General features: G+C 40.4%; 1 protein-coding gene across 1 annotated transcript in view; it reads right to left on the bottom strand.

Moving 5' to 3' along the window:
* Positions 1 to 17115, bottom strand: part of DSCAM (DS cell adhesion molecule) — a 446056-nt gene that overhangs the window by 169044 nt on the left and 259897 nt on the right. Inside the window, exons 5-8 of the mRNA XM_021527473.4 lie at positions 11465 to 11743; positions 6327 to 6602; positions 3293 to 3589; positions 2194 to 2469 (exon numbers count right to left, since the gene is read on the bottom strand). Of these exons, the coding sequence (XP_021383148.3) occupies positions 2194 to 2469; positions 3293 to 3589; positions 6327 to 6602; positions 11465 to 11743 (1128 nt within the window). The remainder of the gene's footprint in view (positions 1 to 2193; positions 2470 to 3292; positions 3590 to 6326; positions 6603 to 11464; positions 11744 to 17115) is intronic.

The raw sequence follows: 17115 nt of genomic DNA, 5'->3' as shown, positions 1-17115 counted from the left end.
TATGTCCTCAGAATAGAACACGGACAAGAAAAAAATCCACTAACTAACAGCTCGTTCAGTGTCATCTATTCTGAGTCAGGTGAATGGTTTGAGGTCATCCACAAAGCTTGTAGCAGAACTGAGAGCAAAGCAAAGGACTTGTCATATTGAGGATGGACAATAATTCCCCCTCTGTTTCTCTGGAAAAAAATAATTATACTGATGGTAGGAGAAGCTGAACTATAAATAAGGGTATTTGAGCATTGATTTTAACACCTCTTACAATGTAATATTCTAACCTCCAGTATACAAGCTGGGCTATATTTTGTATTTTTTTGGTATCAAATAGAAGTGCTTAAAAACGCATCCCATTAGGTTTGGAATCTATAAAATGAAAAGGCAACACCCACACACACACACTCACACATTAATAATATTTTAAAGCACCAGGCCACTTCTGACTCCCTACTAGTATGTTGGATAAAATCTGCTGTGGCATTGTTGACCTCAGGCTACAACAGCAGAACACTGAGAACTGTTCAGGTCTGACCTAAAAACCTCACCTGTGACATTTTGGGCTCTGTAGATGAGGCCAGGCTATTAACCTTATTTTCAAATTACAATGTCTTTTCAAGGCTTGGAGCAACCTGGTCTAGTGAGGAAGTAAAATCAAGGAATAAAATCACTGACAAAAGTTACAGCTCAATCCAAATTGCTAGAGCTGGCATTCTGCTTTCTGGATGAGGAATTATCAAGTTGGAAACTGTAACCTAATGGAAGAAAAAGTAGTATTTCACCTGAGATACCAGTTAGTGTTCTCAGTGACTGGTATTGTTTTGATCTCAATGCCTATGACTGCTGGATTTGTTTTGTCTGGCTGCATTAATTTTGACAGTCATTTGAAAAATGGTATCATTTAAGAGGCAGATTTTCCCCACCAGAATTTCCATGGTGGTCTCTTAGTGCATCAGGAACACAGTGACTGATTTGTCATTCAGCTCCTAAAATCTATCAACAGATCTGTGATATCACTGTAATGTCAAGCAAAGCCCCACACACATGAAAACAAAAGGTGATGTTGACTTTTTATGCCACAGCTTGTAACCAGTGCCCATGATGGCCTCAGGTGTGGGAGATGTCATGCCTTTCAGAGTCCAAATTGCTCATGGCTTAAAGTTGATCCCCTAAACTCTTGGAAAAAAAATAGCAATTGCATCATTCCAGAGTGCTAAGGGCAAAACTAACAGAGCAGAAGGAATTGAGATCAGATGTCTGTAACAAAGTCATTTTACCTTACTGTTCTCTGCATCTTATCTGAGAATGGTTACAAGATTCAATCACATTCCTTCCTCTCCTCTGCCTCCAAAAAAAAAAAAAACCCAAAAAAAAAACCCACCCCAGGAAAAATTTCTAATAACTTAAGGAACAGTGAAATTATGCCCCAATTCTTCCTACAGGCTCACATAAAGTGCAGTATTTAGTGTCCCCATTGCTCAAAGCTAGATTCTAGTGCAATCAGGTTTTCTGTCTTTTGTATCCTCATGAATAGGTCTGAACATTGCCAATGTCAGAACAGTCAGGACACAATGGTAAAAAATTCCTATTCTCAGTCTCTTTCTGAAGTCTTTCAGGGCCATCTGAACATCCTTATTTTGGACTGTTTGAATAGATTTGAAGCATTCCTATTAGAATTTCAAGTCACATTTATTTACAGTGTTACCTTTCTAAGCATGAAGAGCACTCAGATAATCACTTAATAAGAGGAAAGCAAGGTTAATGCTTTTAGTTCCTGTCTCTGCTTGGTGGCAAATGTGCAGACATTAAAATTCTCATCTCATGTTTTAAAAGCCAGGAAGTCACTGGCTAATGAAAATTGGAACTTTGTTGTCCAGTAGAAAATCAGTCACCAGTGAAACGTGTGTGACAAACCATTCATTTCCTGATTTAGTTGTAGTGAAAAGTGCTCATAGCAAACTTGAGCTGCAAGGCCCCCACTCAGAAGCAACAAAAACAACGAGGACCAGCTGAGCCACGGACAGTAAAAGTCAGGTGAGAACAAGACTGATTATCTCCATGTCATCATTAAAAATAAACACAAATCTGGATTAACCTCCTCAAACCGCTCGCTATCCGCCTGCCGGGACAATCCCACGTGTGCAATTCCACCAAGGACCCGGCAATTAGCCGGGCTCTGCTCTTCCCAGCTGTCCTCACCTTTCACCGTCACGTGCACGCTCTGGCTGGTGGACAGCTGGGGCTGGACCAGGACATTGCAGGTGTACTCGCCCTCGTCCACCTCCTTCTGCACGTCCGAGAGCTTCAGCGTGCCGTTGTTCTCGAACGCCACTTGGCGATGGTTGAAGGGCAGCAGGTTGGAGTTCTTGTACCACTTGATGGAGTAGTAGGGGTACCCGATGACCCTGCAGTGGATGTAGGTGTCCCTCCCAGCGATGGCCGTGATGTTCTTCATGGGCCGAATGCTCGCTGGCCCTGCCAAGGCAAGGAAAGGAGCTCTTGAAGACAATTTAAAGGCACATTTGCTCGGGGGAATGTGTGTAATTTTTTCTGGATATACAGATGTTAATGGATGCGGCTCGCGCCGCACTTCTTTGCATTTGACAGATTTTTACTTTTAAGAGCTACTTAAGCAGTTTTCCTAATCTTTGTATGCTCTACTTTTTCCTTACCCTGCAGCATCCATGCTAATTATGTGGGGGTATATATTTGTGTTATCCAATACTTGCCTGATAAAATCTTTACTGTATTACAAATTAAAAGGCTGAGTGTGATTTAATGAATGTGAAATAACAACACTGATATGGAGCTAGACTCCTGTTACACGTAAGAATACTGAAACAATTAGCTTTTTTATTTACTATGTATATAAATTATATATATATATACCCAGAAGGATGGGTATTATGCCATGTAGAGCCAGAAATTCAAGCTTAAGTTCTGTATACATGAATAATTACAATGGATGTTGGACAAGTAAAGGAGGAAAGGAAAAGGAAAACAAAACATGCACAGCAGGACTAAAGCAAAGAGACTGTGAACTAGTAGAGATGAGTATAGGAAAAATAGACTAAAGGACACAAGCCAAAGGGTTCTTCCAACATTTAACCATACCATACACTTTCTAGATGGGGCTGGAGAGGCAGGGTGGGAAAAGAGAGCAGGGGGAGAAAAGGAGAGGACAAAAACAGTAAGTCGGTTTTTGGCATTCCAAAATCTCATCACATGCAACAATCTTCTTCTCCACTACAATGAGTTATGTGTGTTTTTTTTTTTGAGGAGCTGATTTGACAAGCACCTCTTACGTTTATTCGAGCCTGGTACAGGACGACTCCCGCAGAGTTGTTGGCGGTGCAGCGATAGACGCCCCCGTCCCGGACCTGGGTGTTGGAGATGTTCAGGTAACTGACCACGTTGCCCTCGGACGTGATGATCTGGCTGATCCGGTGGCTGCCGTCCTTCACGATGGGATCCTCGTCCAGTGTCCAGGTGATCGTGGGCAGGGGAGTCCCCTTCACGTTGCACATCAGGGACACTGGCTCTCCTGGGCTCACCACTTTCTCGCTGAAGGCAGAGATGATTTTGGGAGTTCCGTCTGCCGAGGGAGAGAAAAGCAGGAAAACAGTGCTTACGTGGTATAAAGCTTGTCCCTTCTACCCTGCAGCATATCCCATGAGCCAAGATCTTTTTTAGAAGCAACGGTTTTCCAGGATGTAACCCTAATTATTGAGAGAGGGAAATAAATTCTGCCAATAGAGGACTTAAATGACCTTTTGCTTATAGCAAGTTTCTTTAACATCTTCTGGGAAACCTGGAAATGGCTCTGCTGTAGGATAAGCTCTTGAATAGGATCGGGCATCTCTATGAACTGCTCTGTTCCTGCAGAAAAATTCTAAAACTATACAGAGTTCATTATAAAAGATACAGCAAAACCTCAACGCATTTGGAGTTCTCTTCTCCTTGTAGATTTTAGCTCCTTGGGAAGTTAAGGATGCATCCTGTTGCCAAGAGCCAGGCACAACTTGCATAGGCTGATTTCACACAGCAGTTTAGTCCTGACATGCAATGCCCCATTTGAGAAAGTATTAAATGAAGCTTTTCTGAATACAGATTGCCAGTAACAGCAGTGATGCCAATTTCTGTCAACGGTCATTTTGTGCTACAGATAAATATTTCTCTGAATGAGAGTGTTCAAACACTTTATCTTGTGAATTGTCTCCCAAAATACTCAGCCTGTACCAGGGAAATGAATAAAGAAAATGGGTGGGCACAGAAACTTTGTGATTAAATACCCATTATCTCTCCAGAGAGTTCACTGAGGTAACATTTAGGAGTGCTGACACCCTGGTATTAGTTAGGAAGTCCTTTCTATGGTCATGCAGTGTGTGATTTTTTTCCTTTGAAAATGTTACTTTAAAAACAGGGCTGCAAAATTCCCTTGCTTGCCACATGGTAAAAAGATAAGCAGTGGCATTCTCAGAATTTTGAAATGCCTCAGCATCCCTGGAAGAGCATTTAATTTTATTTAATTTCATTTTTTTTTCCTTTGCCTCCTCTCTCTTTCATTTCTGTTCCATTGGTTATGTGACAGAGTTTCTAATTTATTTATTTATTTTCATTCCTGACTCTTTCCTTTTCCTTTGTGGTGTACTGGATACTGTCACCCCTCAGAAAACAGAAGAGCAGCAACACAAAAAAAAAGCTTTTTATCCTGAAAGGGAGCTGACATAGGACCAATAAATCTGTGAGCGTGCACACTATATACCTCTGTCACCCCTCCTCCTCTTTTTTTCCCCCCTTTTTAAAATTCAAGTGACAGGCTTTTTTTTGAGATGAAAGCAGACATTATTTTCCCAGTGAGACCTGAGTGTCTTTGAAATCTTCCCTCCTGTTGCTCTCTGATAACCTGCACTCTCCCGACACCATGATAGATTATCAATATGCTCTTTAGGCTTTCCTAGTCACGGGACATGGTTGCCGAGGTAACTCGGTCCGGGCAGGTAATCTCTTCTTCTTCTACAGAGACTCTAAAAATAGTGTCCATGCCATGCCTGCACCACAGCCTCATTAGAGAGATGCCTCTGTTATTCAAGATGATCTCCAAGCCATCAGCCAATACACCCAACAAGAAATGCAATGTTTGGATTTTTAACAGAGACCTGCTTGGGAAAGATTTTTTTTTTCAAATTGATTTTTCCATTCTCTTATGAGTAAGGCACAATAAACCCCATGGACGTTTCATGAGTACCCTGTTTTTTTGTAAACTCCACTGATGCCAAAATTATTTTTGCTTTTATATATTCTTCATATATATTCATAACTCTGTAGACCATTACAGAGTTCCTAGCTCACTCCAGTACTTTTCCTACCCTGATAGACAGAAAGATAAAACACATTCCCAAAGGCCCCAATCCTATCTTGCTTTTTCCTGGGAACCAAATATGAGCTACCCTCCCAAGACACTTTCTCATAAACAAAGTACAGCTAGTAGCAAGAAAGGGGGCCTCCAGAAGAGGTGGAACCAAGGGGGAGAATTGCCTCATTACTTGAGGTTCTAATTGAGAATTCCTGTCAATTATGCTAATTTGCTAAACTTATAAAACTGTATTCACCCTGTGTGGGGAGGGTATTTTTCCATATCTGCCCCTTGAGGCCTCCAATTAAAGACCAGGTCCTATTACCTTCCTATTTTTATTACAGATTACCTCCTATACCAATACTGTGTCCAGTTTTGGGCCCCTGAGTTTGGGAAGGACATTGAGATGCTTGAACACATCCAGAGAAGGTCAATGAGGCTGGAGAGGGGCTGGGAACACAAACCCTGTGAGGAACCACTGAGGGAGCTGGGGGTGCTCAGCCTGGAGAACAGGAGACTCAGAGGTGACCTTGTCACTCTGCACAGCTCGTGAAAGGTGGCTGTGGCCAGGTGGGGTTGGGCTCTTTCTCCAGGAACAGACAGAGCCAGAGGTCACAGCCTCGAGCTGCACCCAGGGAAATACAGGTTGGGTATCAGGGAAAAGTTTTTACAGAAATGGTGATAAAGTTCTGGAATGGCTGCCCGGGGAGGTGGTGGAGTCACCACCCCTGGGTGTGTTTAACAAAGCCTGGATGTGGCACTGGCTGTCAGGGTTTAGTTGAGGTGCTTGGGGTTGGGTTGGACTCAATGATCTTGAAGGTCTCTCCCAACCCAGTGATTCTGTGATTCTGTAAATACTGTCTCAAAAGCGCATTGCTTCATTTCTAGATCTTCAAGGGCATCACCACTCTAAAACAACAGCACCAAAGATGACTTGTGTGCAATTTTGGAAACTGCCAGGCGGGTGGAGACTGACCTTCCAGCACCACCTGGACGTAGTCTTGAGCTGACATCTTGTCCTTGCGCACAAAGCACTGGTAGGCGCCGCCGTCGCTCTTGGCCATGCCGTCCATGATCAGGTTCTCGCGGTTGACCCCGGTGATGCGCACGTTGTTGCCAGGGTTGATGATTTCCCCGTTGCGGTACCAGGACAGCTCCTGGTCCTCGGTCCCCGTCACGCTGCAGGACAAGGACACTTGGCTACCGACACTGCTTTTGACTTTGCGCGGGCTGATGGTGGCTTTGAGCGGTTCTGGAGGTTTGAGTCGAAATAAGGGAGAGAGAAAGGGAAACAGAGGGAGTATTCAGTATAAATGTGCATCTGTGTGCAAATAACAAATCAATTCTCAGTTAAGGAGAACAATAAAAATAACAGCTGTAGCCTTCTTAAAAGAAAACAACAAATCAAATAACAGATACCTGTATTGCTCAAATAAACCATTTTTGCCACCAGCACCCATGAAAAAAAAAAAAAAAAAGTAGACCTACAGGGATAACAAATTCAACACCTAATCCCATGCCCACATGAACAGTAGGATCAGACCTACAGGTAACACCACTAGTGCTGAGGCATTTAACATGGCACTGCACAGGTTTTGTAATGTTTTTATAGGGAGGGCAGGATGTTATTTCACATTATCTCAGTGTGGACCTTTGAATCTTGTGTATTAAGTGCATTCCTGAAACTCTGGTTTAATTTCTGGCAAAAGGAACCAAACTTACACTGTCCCAGACTACCCCCTGATGTGAACAAGTGTAATAAATGCCAATTACAAGATTAGCTTTCAAGAGTGGAAGATATTAATGCAGGTACACCCATGGATATCCATCTGATATGTCCACATGGAAGTGTTTTAGTGTGTGGGCTCACCAGATTTTCTGTTTTGATGTGGAAGGATTACAATATTTTCAAGTCAGCCTGAAGAAACAGTGGAACAGGAGAATCCAAGTTTTACATGGCAAAAAAGGAGGATGAACAGTACTGAATAAAAGTCATAAATGTAAATGCAAGGAAAACAATCTTTATCCTGCCACCTAGGATTTATCAGCAGTGTAGAACACAGATTTCATCCCATGTCTTGTATAAATTGATTTGACTTCCTTATAAAGATAAGGGATTGTTATCACCACTGATACTATCTCTGACACAAAATAAAGACCATCCTATTTTTAATTTTAGCAGTTTGCACACACAGAGATGTGCACAAACACACTTAAAAAAGAAAAGGAACTTGTTCACTTAATTAAATATTTTATAACATCAAGGTTAGAATAAATCCATAGCAGTTAAACTGGAACAGAGGCCTGGAAAAAAAACAAAAAACACACACAGTGCCTCAGACATTCTGGATTACAGCTAAAGGTCTAAAGCAATTATTAATTGATCCATGCTCAGATGCATGTTAAAAGTCACTGAATATCTCTATTTCCTATAAAAACACTACAAAAGCAAAAAACTGGCAACAATCCATTAAACAAAGTAGTCACACTCAAGTGCATCATTCATATCCCAGAGCCATGGTGATGCAAGTGAGCCACATCCTCCATTGCAGAGGAGGGTAAAATTTCCTTGCCCAGCTTTTACTTCCTGCCAGCCTGATCCAGAGAATTTCCCCTGGCTGTCTGAGTGCAGAGTCATTAGGAAAAACACATCACCAGGCACTGGGGATGCTTTGGGTATCATCAATTGTACAATTACATCATGTCTCTGCAAGTTTGTACAATTACATCATGTCTCTGCAAGTTTGGACTTTGCATCATACAAGACAGATGGAATTAAACTCTTTTTTTAGAAGTATTTTGATGAATACCTTTAGAAACAAAGCTCCTCAGCTATAACTTGTGAATGGCAGATTTTTAACCTCAGTTTTATTTTGCCCAAAACCATTATGTACAATTAGTTGTGAGGATATTTTTATGGCCTGATCTTCTCACAAACTTCTCCCTTTTCAGTTTGCTAGTCACGCTGTCTAGGTGGAACTGTTAGTTCACAGAGCATTATTTCTATTCCAAGAAATAATTTTGTGGTTTTTTTCAACAGTAGTAGCATAATACTTTTCCAAAGTGGTGCTCCTGAAGTAATAATTATCTTTGTAGAATTTGTGAAACATTCAGAATATTCACACATGAATACTCGACTGAGGGGAAGTATGAGTATTCAATATTACTGAGCACCATGAGTCATGGCAATGAGAGTTTGGCAGCTTTATTTATGAGAACATTTGCAATTTCTTTTCCAGCACCCAATTCATGCTTCTAAATTACATATCCTCCATGTGATAAATTATAGAGCTACACTGGAAATTGCATCCATTTGCACTTCTGATCGCTCAATTGGCCAACTAACTCATCTCCACAGAGCCTGCTTTGTGTCGTTCCACAACTTTGAGGACTTTAATCATTGCTAGGATAAATTAAGGAAACAGAAAGAACAGCAAGGTAAGATAACAACTTGATACTGATGCCTAAAAAGTTTTGCTTTTATGAATTTTTCATATATTTGTAGCTCTGAAGAATATTATCCCAGAATTATGTAGCTCCTAGTATTTTTCCCACCCTTTCTCTCAAATCTTAGAACAAAAAGCTACCCTTCTAACACATTCCTGAAATACTGTTTTGTCCTATTTCAAGTAGAGGACCTAGAAGAAGAACATTTTGTTTCACAACTGAGAATCTGAGAAGACATAATAACAAGAAGTGGGGCAAAGAAGCCCTAGACCTACTCCAAACATTACCTAACCAACTGCTCTTTAATTAGACAATATTTGTTATGAATACTACTTTGTTAAACTTATAAAATGGTAGAGATCCAGTGCTGGGTGTGCCCATGACCATTGGGACACCTGGAAGCTTCCAATCAAGGTCTGGTTTTTATTTTACTATTTCAGCACTGTTGCAAGGGTTTTTCTCTTTTGATATCAGGCAACAACACCAACAATCAACTGTGACAGGACCTTTCACCCCCTGACACAACAAAAGACTTATCTACTTCTCCAAATCTAAACTAGGCCTGAATGGTTTGCCTTGTGATGAATTATCTCGGCTGAAAGCACCCTTAGGCAGAAATAAACATCCTGCCCTGAATGCATGGGAAAGGATAAGCAGAAATAAGTGACCAACAAGCAACTACTTTTGCCATTAATAAGGACCACCATGATTTTCATAAAATCAGAAGTCTCTTATATTTTTTCTGAGTGTGTGGAGAGTTTTCCTCAATGCTGAGATGTTGCTATTGAGAGACTTCCCTGGGACTGAGAGAAATCTCTTATATTTTTTCTGAGTGTGTGGAGAGTTTTCCTCAATGCTGAGATGTTGCTATTGAGAGACTTCCCTGGGACTGAGAGAAATTAGGAGACTTCTGCACATCAATATCATTCACTGGTAGGTGACATTAACTCCTAATCTAATCTAATCTAATCTAATCTAATCTAATATCCTAATCCTAATCTAAACAATTTCTTCACTAGCTATAACACAGGTACCTTTATTATCGTGCACTGTTTTTCTCTACTAGTAGTTCTTTTTTTGTTATCCTGTGTGGTAAATCTGTTTAAAGTGTTACGTCTGTTTTCCTTGTGTCTATTCTAAATAATTCATGTTGTAGTAGACCTGAGTGGTCATTATGAAGGACTTGTGAGTGAGAGTGGGTTTTGGGGTGCTGGCTGTGGCAGGACATGTCCTCCCTCTCTTTACCATAGATGGTTTGTGCATATGGAAGAGATAACCCAGGTGGGTGAAAGGCCCAATGGGATCATCTCTGTCTCCAAAAGGGCTCAGGCCCCAGCTAGGAATCAATATCCTATCCTAGAGCAGATGTGGGAAAAGATAAAAGAAAAATAAATATTCTTGACTGAGAGACACTGTTTTACAAAGACTATAAAAGACACACAAATTATCACAGAGGCAGAATCCTCCTACACACACCCTGATAAACATATGGGACTTCTCCCAGGAGTTTGGATGCAGATTCCGTGGTTACATTCTTAGGAATTGAGGGAAATTATTTTGATGTGTGCTCCATCACAAATTGGTTGGTAAGAAACATTGGTTCCTAAGTTAAATTATTATTTGCTAGCTGCAAAATTAATGGTATCTTTAGCCTCCTGCTGTATTTATTTACTAGTAGTCTCTTTTGTCCTTATTCCTGTGTGTCACTATTGGACACGAAACAAGTACACAAACACTTGGTAAGTTCAAAGGCCAAAAAAGAGAGTGCTTTATTTGAGCATCTAATATTTATAGAATTTCAGAGGTGACCATGGATTGGAGGATGGAATTACTACTTTTTTAGCTACACTGGTCAAATTAACAGTCCATAAATTTTCTCTTCTTACAAAGAAGAATGCAAAACAATTATTATTTACATGAACAGTGTGTGAGAATTCCAGTAGAAATATGTAAACAGATCAGAAGGCTGAAGAAGTTTTGTGAGAACTTCAAGACTTTCAAAAGAACTATAAAAGAAAACAACACTTTTAAAAATCAGGGCAACACCTGTGTTGTATATTGTTGCCCTGATTCTTAAGATTTCCTAAAGCCTTCTGAGTTTACATTCTGTTAGAAAACTTTCCCACACATTTGCTATAAACAACATATTGTTTTGCATTCCTTCGTGGGGGTGGAGGAAGTTGATGTACTAGCAGTTTGTCCAATGACTTTGGAGAGGTGGCCCATTCACTCTCCAATCCACTGTCACCTTTAGAAAAGTATAAAGGTTAGAGTCAAAAAATAAACCTTCTTCTTTTTTACCTTGCCATCACAGTGGCTCGTGTTGTGCTTTCTCGTGTCCTATAGCAGCAGTATATAGTTTGGTTTAAGTCTTGTATATAGTTTGCTTTTAGTTTTATGTCTATTCAATGGATAACTTGTTCTGTAACCGACCATATCAACCATTATTGAAGAACTTGCGAATGAGGGTGGGTTTTGTGGTGCTGGCCACCTCAATAAAGCTCCAGAACCTCGGGCAAAAGGCAGGGACTTATCTAACCCCCCACATCTACTCATAACACTGGCCACCTCCATAAAAGCTGCTGTCCACTGCCAGCAGAGACCTGGCAGAGGCAGGGACAGGTCCGAGCTCTCCCCTGCCACTGGGAGCACCAAGCCACGACCTACGTTTGACGTGGAGGCGGCCGATGACCTCGGCGGTGCCGTAGTTGTTCCACACCTCGCAGACGTAGCTGCCCGAGTCCGAGGGCCGCGTGTTCTCGATGAGCAGCCCCGTCACCGTCTGCCTGAAGCGGCTGTCGGGCTCCCAGGGCACGTTGTCCTTCAGCCAGCGGTACTTTGGTGCCGGGTGCCCTGATGCTTTGCAAGGCAGCTCCACTCGCTGTCCTGCCATGGCTTTGCGGTGGTCAAACCCATCTAGGATAGATGGAGCTGAATTCGCTGGGTCTGAAACGGGAAAACACAGAGGAACTCGTTTTCAGCCAGAGATTCAAAATTAACTCACCAAGCAATGTGTCAATATTTTTTTTCTCCTGCATTTTCTCACTCGCCTGCCCAGTGTTTTGGGCACTACAGTTTGCTTCTCTGACCCAGCCACCAGTTTGAGTTGTGGTGGCTGGGATCCAGCAGCACATGCTGCTAAAGCAACTCATCACTGCTTGGAAATCCTCGCACTGGATTTTTTCCAGGTGGCAAATGTTTTGCTGGTCATCCTTCATGTTCCCTGTGAGAAGCACAGAGAGCCAGAAATGTGTTGCCTTAGCAATTATTGCCACTTCTCAACTAGATTGGAGCCAACACATTGTCCCTTCTCTAGGTGGTCTGAAGGCTTTGAATTAAAGGAGCAATTTATTCCCTTGTCAGGAGACAAATGGGCAAAGGAACAGGGATTTCTATCTGCAGTCAAAATGACAGACAAGCCTTTTCTTCTTCTGTGGGAAAAGAACTTAACGTGACAAGACCAACTTACAGCTTAATAGTGCATCTTTCTGTGCTCAATTTGCTGACAATTGCAGCCCTCACTTGTGCAGAACCTGGCACAGATTTATGTATCTCACAGATGTCTGGCAGGATTGCCTTCACCAGAGGTGCATGTACCCATCAGAAATAGTGCTTGCTTTGTAATTTCCAGTTTGAAAATTTTGGAGACAGAGCTTGACACTATTTAAAATTTTTGTGCCACCCATCCTGGAGCTATTGCAACAAAAATACTGAAGAAATATTCATCAAAGTATTTTCTCATCACAGGCACACGCTTTGCTAAGATTTCTGTCTCACAAAGAAACTCCACATGCTGACCAACTCCAACCTGACACACTGACCTCTTTTTGGGTATATCTAATCACAGCTGACTGGATGTAGGTGTGATTGCCACAATTCTGGCATTTTCAAGAGTCATTCTAACTTAGCAAACTCAAGTGCTGCTCACAGGGCAGCTGCAGCAGGTTCCTGTACAGAGTTGGAAAGATTAAAGGAGCAGTTTATTCTGAATTCAAGCTATTCCAAAAGTAATCAGTACCTGAGCTAGCTGATTTAAAACAAGCTTAAATATATCTTTATGAACTGCAGCCACAACTGGCACCAAGGAGAGCAAACATCTTAAGGCTATTCAAGGTAAACTATCAATCCAGAAATCAAAACCATGTTATTTAAAAAATGGACTAAATCTGTTGGTTTGGGGTTTTTGTTTTGTTTTGTTTTGTTTTGGGTTTTTTTTAGTGTGACTATTTCTCGATAAAACCCCCAAAATGCCAAGTCCAATGAAAGGTGACAGCCGAAGTTTTTCTGCTTTCTAGGTGCCAGGAAAACACTGATGCACTGAGGGCAAAGCCACATTCAGCTTGCTGAGTGCCTCATTAGGAGGACGTCTGCGGTGGTTAAATGAGTGGTTTTGGATGAATCAGTGGCCTCAAGGTCCACATTTGGCATCAAGATGGGACAAATTTTTGAGCTTGCCATGCTGTTTATGTCTGGCTCAGTGAAAGCACAATCTGCCAGGATGCTGCTGGGAAGGCCAATGTCAATTTGACTAATTGATCAGCCAGCTCTTCTCTCACCCCTTGGGTCATCAGGCATCCCTGTTACCAAGCACAGATTCTTTTGTGGGGAATTAACTGAGAGTAAAACCTGGCAGGCAAGAAATTACAGTTTCTGGCTCTTAAGAAGGTTACATCTACAGGAAATCAATTTCTTCAGATGGAAGTAATAATTACATATTTAAATAATAAAAAAGCCTAACTGTCTTTTAGAGGTATTGGCTGTGCATTCCTACTCAAGCAGCACAGCAGATCCTGGATTCTCTATTCTGGGGTCATTTCCCTTTGTTCCTTCTCAACTTGAGCCTTGTCAGCAGCAGCACAGCCTGGAGTCCCAGTTGCAGGACAGCTAAACTGAGATTTGCCTACGTAAGGAAGAAAATTTCACCCTGCTGTTATAGAGGAGGTTTTACAAATATATTCAGGGATACACAAGATATGATTCCAGTGACCTGTTTTCTTCCACTCTGTGGAAGAAAAAAAAAAAAAAAAAAAAAAAAAAAAAATATATATATATATATATATATATATATAATATACTTAAATGGACAGTAAAAAACATTTCTTTGGGTTATTCCTGGAACAGACTCATATTTAAAACCAGTAGAGTTCATACATTCCGGTTAAGGGGGAAAAAATCCCAAAAAACCAAAAACCAAACAAAGCACAAAAGAAACCCAAGGGTTCATTTGCAATCACCAGCAATGAGGCAAAAAATACCAAAGTAACATAACCCAGTTCCAATATGTGTATAGCCTCTTTTGAATTATTATTTTACAATGCTTTAACAGTCAGCTGCAAATGACTTCCAGCAAGGACAATGGTGAAAAACTGAGGCAAAAATATTGTTTTAAAATATTCTACTTTGGACTTTCTTTGAAGGACAGAAGAGGAAAATTTTTGTGCTTTAAAAATCATAAGGATTTTTCAGAGTATGGAGTGTAAAAAGAAGTAATGATTTTGGGAGATGGAATTCATGGCAGGGCAAAATTTTTGTTGGAAAAAGACACTATAATGAGTCTTAGAAATATATTCTGTTGCATGTTAATGGCTTTGGGTTAATTTTATTTAGAAAGGCCATGTGATGTCAAGGAGATATTCTTACTCAAAATGAAATTTGGAACTTTTTTTTAATTAATATAGGCATATTAGTTATTCACCATTTTTGCTAATTTTTAAATTTTATTTGCTACTATCTCACTGTTTCAAAACAATAATGAAGTTTAACTTGTGTTAAATGTGGCCAGAAAACATGAGAAACATCCACCACAAACTATTTCATCCCAAACAAGTGAAGAACAAATATGGATGGAAAAGGAAGGCAAAAATGTAGGTCTTATGCAAGCAGACTTTTCAGAACTATGTTCATGGATTCTCTGATCCCAGTTCTTAAAGGAGTCACTCTTTAAAAATACAAATTCCAGTAAAGGAAAAGGAAAATCTTTTAGAAAATATTAAGAGACAAACTCTGCCCCTGATTGCTGCACTTACTCAGTAGATTAACAGGACTGGAAATCAGAGCCCTGATCAAGAATAATTAATCATGTTGAATTAAAAAGCCCAGTTATTGCACACAGGTAAAATTTGCAGCTTCAGTTTGGTCTGTGGAGGAGAATAGAAAAGGCAGCTCCAGACAGAGAACATCCTTTAGGGTGTTTGTTTGTCCTAAATTTCAAACAAGACAGAGCTTTCATTTCCCCCATTTTGTTCAGTGAGATAACCAGAACTTTTCCTGTGGTAACCAAGATAGAAGCCTGATTTTATTTATGTTCCCACTGGCTCAGCCTTAATGTGATTTCACAAGAAGCAGACCATATTATGGAGCCAGCTGGGAAGGTAGAACCCTGCCTGTTCTCAAAAAACCACACCAGGCAGATTATTATCCAGGAGAACTTCTTCATCTGGTTGGGGAAAGCAGAGGCAAGAGTTCTACCCACAGGGGACAGGAATCAAAGGGAGAAACTCCTGGAACTGACTGGTAAGTGATTCTAACCCACTGTTTTGGTTTTTTTTTTAATTATTATTATAATTTAGTTTTTTAATTTTTTTAAAAATTATTTTTGTTATCATTACTATATTTAAGTACTGCCCTGTGTGTTCAGAGGACTCCAAAAGACTTGATTGTATTGAATAAAATGTCCATTTTGGAGGAGGGCAAGAGGCAGGTTAATAATGGAAAGCCTTGTGCTCACCTCTGTCTCCCTTAGGGCTCTCAAGCAGAGGGGTGGAGAGGTGAGAGCTGGCCACTGGAGTTTTATTCTGACAGAAGAGGAGAGGAAAGGGTCAAAAGGGGAATGACCCCACTGGCTGTCAGACTGGGAAAGCCACCAAACCCTGACTGACCTTTAAGGAAACTTAACAACGGGGAAAAGGAGAAAAAGCAATGTGGGGCTTTCAGTGGGATGGTGGGGATGATTTATATAGGGTAAGGATTTGGGGAGAAAGAGAAAATCTGGGATACAGCCCCAGTGAGCTCTGTGGATGTAGGAAAACCACGCTGGATTTGCTCACAGGAAAACAAAAGGAACAATTATGGACAAACAGCAAACAAGGGGCAGGAAGGGGAGGTGGAGAAGTGCTAATCCTACAGAGAAATATTTGAGAGCAAGTTCCAGACCCAGGCTTGGGATCAGCTCCTCCTTCACCTCACCCACAACTGGCACTGCCTCTCACTGAATAAAAGTGAGGAAAAATCTGTGTTGGAGCAGCAATGTATTGAGAGCCCTGAGTGTGTGGTGGCTGTGAGGAACCCAACTGTCCATCACACACTCAGCAATCAGGAGCTCATTTAAAACTACAGGGAAAAGTTAAAATAGCTCATCCACTTTCTTATTTTCACAACTGCTGCACAGATTGCCCTGGAATTCAGCCCAGAGCTGCCACCCCATCCTCCTGTCTGCCTGCAGCACCCCTGGGTGCACTGGCACCTTCTCCTGCTGGCTGGAGATCCCTCCTGGAAGCAGGGGAACATGCTGGTGTCCCCTTGTGTAGTGGTTTTTGTTCATCAATTTAAGATTTTTTTTTGTTAATATATTAATGAGTTTAGTGTTGGTTAATTACTAGTGTATTGATTAGAATGTATTTATTTATTTTTGTGAAGTAGGATTAGGAGAAAGGTGAAGCAGGTTTCAAATTTTAAAAGGGGAGAAAAAAGATTAATATTTATATTATTAATAATATATTATTTTTATTATTAATAAAAATAATTAAATAATTAATCATTACCAAGAGTAATAAGAATTAGAATAAAACCTTTAGGACACTTCTTTTCTTCTTATAACTTTTTCTTTCTTAATGATAATGTAAAGAAATAAAATTTAATATTTTAGTCAGTTTACTACTTTTAGAATAGTCTTGTTTTAGACACAGGGAGAGAAGTTTTTTTTTATTAATGTTATAGAGACTTTTTTATAAGAAAATAGTTTTGGTGGTTTTCAATTTTTATGAATAGCAGACACCTGGGGAAATTTATAATTGTGAAATCTCTCTTATTTTTTATAAGCTTTTCTTATAGTTGTACTTATGGGTTATGTTAACTTGTAGGGTATTGTTTTAAAGTTGAGTTATTTAAAGGTAAAGGTTTTCATTATTTATCTCTGAAATAATTTTTGGGGAGGAGCATAAGATCTTTATTACTTTTTTCTCTTTCTTTCTTTAAAGAAAGCCAGCTTTCTTCTGGCTGCTTTAATATTTGCTTACTTTAGTATAGGTAGGAATGGGATGAATGAAAAGGAATGCTGAAATGCACCTCAGGTAACATGAAAATCCCGAGGTGGAAATATC

Source organism: Lonchura striata, chromosome 1 (genome assembly GCF_050655825.1).
Source record: "Lonchura striata isolate lonStrDom1 chromosome 1, ASM5065582v1, whole genome shotgun sequence".
Classification (NCBI taxonomy): Eukaryota; Metazoa; Chordata; class Aves; order Passeriformes; family Estrildidae; genus Lonchura; species Lonchura striata.
The sequence above is the reverse complement of the archived record's forward strand: the minus strand, read 5'-3'. Positions and strand labels throughout refer to the sequence as shown.